The sequence below is a fragment of the Artemia franciscana genome, chromosome 2, assembly GCF_032884065.1.
Source record: "Artemia franciscana chromosome 2, ASM3288406v1, whole genome shotgun sequence".
NCBI lineage: Eukaryota > Metazoa > Arthropoda > Branchiopoda > Anostraca > Artemiidae > Artemia > Artemia franciscana.
Genome location: NC_088864.1, coordinates 1,309,070 through 1,318,354, shown reverse-complemented (window position 1 = coordinate 1,318,354; position 9,285 = coordinate 1,309,070). Strand labels below are relative to the sequence as shown.

The 9,285-nt window shown below is 32.0% G+C and overlaps 1 protein-coding gene across 3 annotated transcripts in view; it reads left to right on the top strand.

Moving 5' to 3' along the window:
* The first annotated feature begins 1,152 nt into the window (after positions 1-1,152).
* LOC136035704 (protein spartin-like) overlaps positions 1,153-9,285 on the top strand; it is a 35,002-nt gene continuing 26,869 nt past the window's right edge. For 2 of the 3 annotated variants that reach the window (XM_065717669.1, XM_065717653.1), the window contains exons 1-3: positions 1,153-1,259; positions 4,411-4,571; positions 7,165-7,274. In XM_065717669.1, coding sequence (XP_065573741.1) covers positions 4,467-4,571; positions 7,165-7,274 — 215 coding nt within the window. In that variant the 5' untranslated portion in view covers positions 1,153-1,259; positions 4,411-4,466. Of the gene's footprint in view, positions 1,260-1,431; positions 1,451-4,410; positions 4,572-7,164; positions 7,275-9,285 lie in introns of those variants that run through there. The other variant, XM_065717661.1, reaches the window with a different exon arrangement.

Genomic DNA, 9,285 nt, shown 5'->3' with positions numbered 1-9,285 from the left:
ACTTATTTTAGGTCAGAAACAAATTCACTTTTTAGTTTAAATTGGGCCCATGCGTTGAAACCATGACGATGTTAAGTTAAAAAATTAGCATATTACTATATCCGTTTCAGAAGATTCACCTGGATTTTGGTTAAACTTTCAGAGGAATTAAACTAAAATCTTGTGCGGTCAACCAAATCCTCAACTTTTTTTTTAATTTGCGGAACAATTTTATGATTTTGATTAGGCTTTAATTGTATTTAATAACTGAATATTTCACTCGACTTTTCCTTCGCAGAACTTATAAGACCTACTACTAACTTTTGGACCTTTTCTACCAAATCTTAGAATTGACATCGATATCAGATTGAAATATTAGAATTAACAACTTCTTTTTTTTTCCCAGATTCAGTGTCATTTTGCACTTGTGTTTAAATTTTACCAAATCTCAGAAATTTTGGGGAGCCACCCCCACCATCTCTTTTGCGATGTCCCTGTCTGCTAGAAGCTAATAGAAATTAGCATCTACTTTTTTTCACATACATTGTATAAAAGCTCAGTTTTACAAACTGGCTCTAACTTAAATACTAGAAAGTATTTGTAATACGTTTGTGCTTGTTATATTCTGATTCTTTCCTCAAACTACCTGAGCTCTTAGCTTCTTCTTTGTTCTGTTAGACAAGAAGAGGAGAAGCTGCTTCGCTATTGGCACACCAGTGGTTTGAAAGGTATGATTCTGTGATTACCAGGGTTCATTAAGTACCACAACAGGCTTTATGAAGACAAAGACACGGAGGGGATGTAAGCGGTAATGTTTATTGAATAGCAAGAGATTAAGAAGTCTCAGAGAAGACTCTTGATTCAAAAGACTTTTTTTGTGTTATTTCTTGTATCACGTTTTCACCGAATTTACGTGTGTCATTATATAGGATGTGCCTACGGAAATGTGAAGCTCTTTAACAGACTCGTCTGCTTTTTCAGATTTCAACGATATTGTCACTTGGGTTGTTTTAAAAATGCCGTCAGCATCAGCTGAAAAGAAAACCAGCGCGGCTTCGGGGTTTGATAAATACTAAATGTTCCCGGTGATTTCTAAAATGTTCGGTAATTAATAAAATGTTCACGGTGATTTTGAGAATCTGTTACTTCGCTGATTCATTCGTGTTTGTCTTTGAACTGGCGAATAGAAGCAATTTTAAATTGCACCGAAAAACAGGGCTTAATTCCCGCAAACATTTTTAATTTTAAGGAATGCTTTATTTCAAAAGAGAATCTGATTTGTAAATTGTCACGTTAAAATTAATGGTTAAAGTGTATTCTAGGGTAGAAACTTGACGCAAAAATGCATCTTTAGTTTCTCCAGCTAAGGCTCATTCCAAATGTAATAGCTAATTTTGTCACACCCCGTTTTCGGGGCTTCATAGCCTATTGAAGTTTAAAAAATAGTCTTAAATTGGAAACATAATGTGCTGTAAGATCCCAATTTTAATCCTAGAATTTATTTTTAAACCTAAGATCATAGAAAAATGGACACAAAACAAAAGAGTGCTATTTTTTAGATGTTATGCTACTTGACCATAGGTCATATAGATCAAGCAATTGATTTCCAGATAAATTACCATTAACATTTAATTTAACATAGGAAAAGGACAACGATTTGAATTATCTTTTACATATGGATCCCTGTTCAAAGTTGAAAAAGCAGTTCTTTATTGTTTCAGCTACAGCATTCTTCAGTGTCACAAGGCTTACATAGGCTATTCATCTAACATTGAATCCCCAAGTATAATATTGGGGATTAGCTACAGATTAGCTAAAATAATTGGTAAATTTGGGACACTTTATATTACTGACCTACAAATAAGGTGAATATACCACTCAATGGCTTTTTTTATGCTCTTTCCAACTATAATAATCACTTTACTTGGAAATGTAATTTTAAGTCATTTATGGACCCTCAAAGATAATACCTTTTTCTCTTATTTTAGTTAGGCCTACTGGTTATATAGCATTGTTTCTTCACTCTTATTTAAACTTGTTTACCTGTAAATTGAATAAACTGTCACAAAATTAAGAGCCAGAAAACACATGTGAAATATAGGCTATGATTCAGGCTATATAATTATACACAAGGAGAAGAGAGGGTGAATAATTGGTAAAACTGGTGTAAACAGTATTACTGGCCTTCATATAAAGTGAATATACCACTCAATGCCTTTTTTAATGCTGTTTACAATATAATAATTGCTTCAACTGCAAATTCAGATTTAAGCACTTTTTGACCTCTTAAAAATGACCTATATATAGGGTCATTACCTATCTGTAATAGTTTAGAAACAAATTTGGGCTATATATTTGCACATCAGGGGGGTAGGGGGTAAAGCATAGCATATATTAAATACATAAACTAACCATTGCTGTTTTTTTTTTATGTGTTTGTGGGCATCAAATTTTGATTAGAAGAGAGATCACCAGTGCAACAGCACCACCAAAAAAAAAAAAAAAAAAAAAAAAAAAAACCAGCAATGATTAGTCTATGTATTTAATATATGCTATGCTTTACCCCCACCCCCCTGATGTGCAAATATATAGCCCAAATTTGTTTCTAAACTATTACAGATTTGTAATGACCCCATACATAAATTGTACCCCTCACTCTCAAAAAGGAAAATAGGACAACATTCATTTTACAGCAGGATGTGGAAGCCATGGAATGACCTTCCACCTAAAACATTTCTAACAGATGACATAAACAGATTCAAAATAAGACTAGCAGAAACAAATTTTCAAAGTAAATCATTTTTAAATAATTTATAGTATTATTTGTCAGTGTTTGTTGTAGTTGTTATTTTCATTGATTTGTATGTTTGTATTATGTTGTCAGTATTGTCATAACTTCTATTTATTATGTTTATTGCGACAAGCTTGAAAGCTTACCGTATTTGGTATTAATAAATAAATAAATATATAGGTCATTTTTAAGAGGTCAAAAAGTGCTTAAATCTGAATTTTCAGTAGAAGCAATTATTATATTTGTAAAGAGCATAAAAAAATGCATCGAGTGGTATATTCACTTTATATGAAAGCCAGTAATACTGTTTGCACCAGTTTTACTGAATAAATTGTGGATATGCTGTTTAAATGTGATAACTACAATTATTTTGCATATAATGAAGTAAGAATTTTAGTTTTTAATTCTTTATATAGCCAAAATTCAGAAAAAAGTTATCATCTTTGAGTATAAATAAAGGGCTTAAAATTGAATTTCCTAGTAAAATGACTATTATTTTCAGAAAGAGCATAAAAAAGGCACTGAGTGATGTGTTCATATTATTTTTATATCAATAATATAAATTGTCACAATTTTACCAACTTTCCTTAGTGTAAGCTTGACAATACAGGGTAAAATTCTAGTTAATTGACTTCTTGCTATTTCAGAAAGGGTTTAGGTTAGGAAAATGAAACTTTTGGGGATGAATCTACAGACTAAAGTATGTCCTGGGAAGGTATTTTGAACCAATATCTCCACTCCTTCTCCCTCTAGAGGGCCCTGGCCTTTAAAAATATGTGTGTTATAAAAGTGAAACCTTGCCAATAGATCTTCTGCTTAATTGAAGTACAACAAAATTGTTTTCAGCTTCATAACTTTGCTCAATTCCATTTTATAAGGTTTTAAAGATATGCAAATAAATTTCCTAAATTAAAAAAAAAAACAAAAAACAATTATATGGCTCAAAATTCTACTCAAATAACAGGAATTGCATTTTCAGAACTAAAGGCAGAGAAAAAGCAACCAGTAACTGAAAATTAAGGTAAAATGTTGTTTTGTCAAAATTTCAATAGGTATAGACCTGTCATGTAGGCAAATTTCAGGGCGCTCTAGAGGGAGGAGTGGAGGTGGGTACTTTAAAATACCTTCCTGGGACATACTTTAGCCTGTAGACCCATCCCTGAAAGTTTCATTTTCCTTACCTAAACCCTTTCCAAGATAGCAAGAAGTCAATTAACTAGAATCTTACCTGATACACTCTTAGGCAGCTATAGATTAGCAAAAATAGTTTTTATCTCTGAAAATAGCTAGATTTGCCATGCACTCTTTAATGCAGAGAGTTACATAATGGATTAATTTACAAGAAGTGATTTTGGGGAAGACAGATGTGTCAATAGTCAATTCAAAAAACTCTATTGGAATTTCTCCTCCTTTGGGTGTTACAAAATAAGCCTAAGCCAAGTCCCTTTATTGACCATTTGTGTTTGCTAAATCTCTAAATTTCAATAATTATGAATATTTTGAAGTTGTTATATTACAATTGTGATTATTATTATGGTGTAAGTATTATGCAATTGTGATTGTGTATATTACAATTGTGAATTACCTGAAAAATATGGATTTTGCCCTAAGAATTAATTGTGTGTTAATTTACATTTCAGGCAAAGAACAAAAATTTTGTTGGTATTAGGCCTAGTCAGTTCTTTACTATAGAGAAATGGAAACCAGTGATCAAAAACAATCACTTGAAGATCTCTACCAGAGTATTCTTGCCCAAATTAGTGATGGCCTGAATCTTGATGAAGCAAATAAGCCAGTTGAAGTTTGTATATTTTATTTTCTTTATCTGTTATAAGTAAGGAAATAAAAAATTGCTAATATATTGAGAAGGCTACACAAAGGAAACTAAGCTGTGAATGTAGATCTAAACCAAGGCATGTATTCTTTCTGGATAATTCAGGTATATCATTTAGACAACCTGGATGCACATATAATCTTTTGATTAAGTTCAAAATCCCCTTTAAGTTTCATCCAGATACCATTAGCCTTTGAACACCCAGTATCCAACATATCAGAAGCATTAATGTAAGAGTTCTATATAAAAGTCTAAACCAGACAACCCCATTCCTAGTGATTTTCTACTGTAGTAAGCTTTGAAATATTTCCTGTATCTCTCATAGTGGTGCATTACAGATGGAACCAGGAAAAAGAAGGCTATTTCTTATTCTTTATTTTGTTATTGGGTTTATAAGGAATCCATTGGTGGCTGCTTCTGACCATTCCTCCTCATTTTTGCTCTGTGCTTAAACAGGACCACTGGGTGGTGGGTTCAAAATATGCAAGGCAAAAATACACTAGTAGAATGACTACCCTAAATGTGTCAAAGAAAAGGAGCATAAATATCAAATGTGACCAAAAGAGTAAACCAAAATTGTTAGTTATTACATTAAGAAGATACTTTATCCTGTTTAAGTACATAGTATTTTAAAGTAATGATTGTAACATGCATAAAAATTTCAATTAGGTTATTTTTGGCAAACAAAAGTGTCATCACTTGGTACTACAGTATTGAAATAGCTTTATTAAAAGGCTACAGACTCAACAACTTGTGGGAAGAGGGAGGGAGCAAGGAGTAAGCCATTATGATCTTTCCTGGTGAAAAATTTCAAAGTCTTCTTGTCAGAAAAATTGCTGTATTTGTTTTGAGTAGTGCATAGTTTTATTCTTAAATGTTATTACTTACTCATGGGAGGAGTTGTTAAAAATTTCATCTCTCCTATGGATGTCCTTGTGAAATAAGACTACTAGTGTTTATATGTGTTTTTCTTTGATATGTGATAGTAAAACAAATAGTTTTCACAAAGTGGGTATATTATTCATACATGATATAGTTAAACAGAAAATCTTCACTGTAATTCTCCTATTCAACAAGGTTGCTTCTTGATTGACATTTGTTTATAATAAATATTGCATATTTCACACTTATCTTTATTACCCTAGCAAAAATAAGTAACTTGTGGTATTAAATTTGGGAATATTGTATTACTTGTATAATGGTGAAACCAATCACATCAAAATTTTAATAGAAGCAACTTTTTGCTCAAAGTATGAGTAGTAAATGACAAGCATGGGTGTTTCATGAGAAGCTTGAACCAATTTTTAATAAAAATTATGAGTAATTGAGAAGTGACTGAAAGATTAGCCTTTAAAGAAAGTATGAGTTAAATGAGAAATATGAGCAAAGTATTGAATGAGAAGCATCAACAAGTTTTTCCTGGTAAAACACACTAGTATTCAAACGAAATTACTCTGACATTTGAGCAGTAGATTGAAAACTTGAATATTTAATGAGAAGCTTGAGTCAGTTTTCAATCAAAAAGTATGAATATTCCATGAGAATTAGCTCTGAAGCTTGAGTATTAAATGAGAAGAATGAGCAAGTTTTCATTAGTAAAACACATAAGTATTCAACCAAAATCAACTTTGAGGTATGGGTAGTAAATTAAAAGCTTGAATATGAATATTCCATGAGAAGTAGCTCTGAAGTTTGAGTATTGAATGAGAAGCATGACAAAATTTTCCCTGGTAAAGCATACTACTGTTGAAACAAGATTAACTCTGAGGTTTGAGCTGTAAATTGAAAGCCTGGATATTGAATGAGAAGCACCAGTAAATTTCCAGTTAATAAGTATAAATTTTCCTTGAAAAGTAGCTCTGAAGTTTGAGCATTAAATGAGAAGTATGAGCAAGTTTTCACTTGTAAAGCACATAATATTCAAAAAAGATTAACCCTGAGGCTATATTTTATGAGAAGTAGCTCTGAAGCTTGAGTATTGAATGAGAAGCATGAGCAAGTTTTCACTGGTGAAGCCAATTGCAACTCAAATTTGGAAAAACTTTTTTGATGAGGAGCCAACTATTTCTTGGCTGACTAATTAAAGAAAAGTATATGCAGCATTATTCAACTTATGAGATTTACCAAATGACAATTGTTGTTAGCCAGAAAAATTCCCTGTGTCTTATGAAGAAATATCCCTTATCTTTCTTCTTTTTTTTTTAAGGAAGATGGGAAAAGTTTTAAGTGGAAAAATATATCAAATTTAGGAAGAATCATGCCAAAGGTGTCTACTGATAATTTTATTATTATTTCATTGTGAATTTTTTTCTGAATTTTTTTTTTTTGAATGAAAGAGCAAGCAAGTGATTCATATAAATTAACTTTCTTCATTGTCATGCTGAATCTTCCATTTATAAACATGTTTTATCTGCTGCAGCTAACTTAGCTTTTAACAAGTGTAATGGTTATTTTAATTTGTATCACTGTCCATATGATTATTTATGCTTTGTTACTGCTATTGTTAAATTGGCTTTTCTTTTTGCTTTTTCGCTTTTTCTAAATTTTGCTTTTCTTTCAGGCAATCAAATGTTACTATGAAACCTTGACTTCTATTTCCGACATAGTCAAAAATATTGGACCCTCAGAGGGTGACTCCAGAAAATATCTTGACATATTTGATGATTTGAGGTTAGTATTTTCTAAAAATCATTGGCTATTTGCTTGTTGTGAAGCACTTCCCTTCCCTTGGATTACTCCTCCTTCTATGATAATTATACTTAAACAATATGACCTGATGCCTAAAATAAAAGAAGGTGGTCTAAGAAATTAAGTTGCTAATTAATTTCGCCTTGAGAAGTATTTCAGCATTAATATAAGATATTGTATTAGTTTCTGTTACAAAAAAAGGCAAAAACTACATCAAATTTTCGAATATTTACGTTCGTTAAAAATTAAAAGTTCTAGTTACCTTTTTAAGTAACCGGAAAATTGGAGGACAACTACGCCTCCTTCCCTTTTAAGTTTATCAGTTTTTTTAACTGAAAGTAAGGAGCGACATTAAAACTTAAAACGAACAGAAATTACTCCATATATGAAATGGGTTTTCCCCTCCGCAATCCCTCGCTCTTTACGCTAAAGTTTGACTCTTTGCCACAAAACTAATTTTTAAAACAATAAAAAAACTTTAGCGTAAAGAGGGAGGCGTTGAGGAGGGGACAACCCATTTCATATACGGAGTAATTTCTGTTCGTTTTAAGTTTTTTTGTCGCTCGTTACTTTCAGTTAAAAAACTAGTTTTTTTTATTTAATTAGTCCAAAAGATCCAAGGTAAATCCAAATATTATCTATATACAGGCTGCATCTGCAGCCTGTCTATAGAATTCATGCCTAATTCAGTCCTTCCATGGCCGTTTTGTTTTGTTTGATTTTTGGTTACTTTTTCGCTTTTGTTACTTCTTCAGTTTCTTTTTTTTTTAAGCACTGAAGAGGGCTTTGCTGAATTATCTGGGGTGTTTTCATTATTTACTGGCTGAAAATTACCTTTTTTATTATCGTCTTTTTGTTTTCATCATTTTCGTTCCTTTTCATTTTTTATGTATATGTATTTTTTTTATATTGCTAAGTTGATATGTTTCGATTTTAAGGCTCCCAATTTTGATTTGGTAGAAGTTCTACAAATATTATGAAATAGCCCAAGGCATTATTTTTTTTTTTGTGTAGCCTGTGTTTTTTTTGTTTTTTTTTTTTTTTTTTTTTTACGAGAGGAAAAGAGGAAAAAAGTGTCTTTTCTCCAAAAAGTTTAAAAACTCTACAAATATTATGAAGTAGCCTCCAACATATTTATTTTTTTTTTGCATATTTTAGGAATGACCATGGAACAACCATGAAGCAATTGTCTGTCTAAGCCAGATGCCTGTAACTATTTACTTTTTATTACATGTTGTATATAATATCAAGTATTTGCAATGCTCATATTGTCTTTGTATTGTTATGGCACTTGATATTTACCAAAACAAATAGTGATCACAAATTCTGTTGGTCTGTTGGTCCCAGTTTTGCTTGTTTAGGCACTTCCAGATAAGCTAAGATGATAAAATTTGGCAGGCGTATCAGGGTTCAGACCAGATTAAATTAGAAATGCTTATTTCCCCGATTCGACAATCTGGGGGTGGAGTGGGGCGACGTTTAATTTGGAAAAATTTAAAAAAATTAGTATTTTTAACTTACGAACGGGTTACTGGCTCTTAATGAAATTTGACATTTAGAGGGATATTGTGTCTCAGAGCTCTTATTTAAAATCTCGACCTGATCTGGTGACATTGGGGGGAGTTGGAGGGGGAAACTTAAAATCTTGGAAAACGCTTAGAATGGAGTGATTGGGATGAAACTTGGTGGAAAAAATAATCACAAGTCTTAGATACGTAATTAGCATAACCGGAAAGGATCTGCTCTCTTTGGGGGAGTTGGGAGGGAGGCTTAATTCTAAAAAATTAGAAAAAATGAGGTATTTTTAACTTACAAAGGAGCGATCGGATCTTAATGAAATTTCATATTTAGAAGGACCTCGTAACTCAGGTCTCTTATTTGAAATCCCTACCAAATTCAGTGTCATTGGGGGGAGCTGGGGGGCCGGAAATCTTGGAAAACGCTTAGAGTGAAGAGATCAGGATGAAACTTGGTGGGAAGAATAAGCACAATT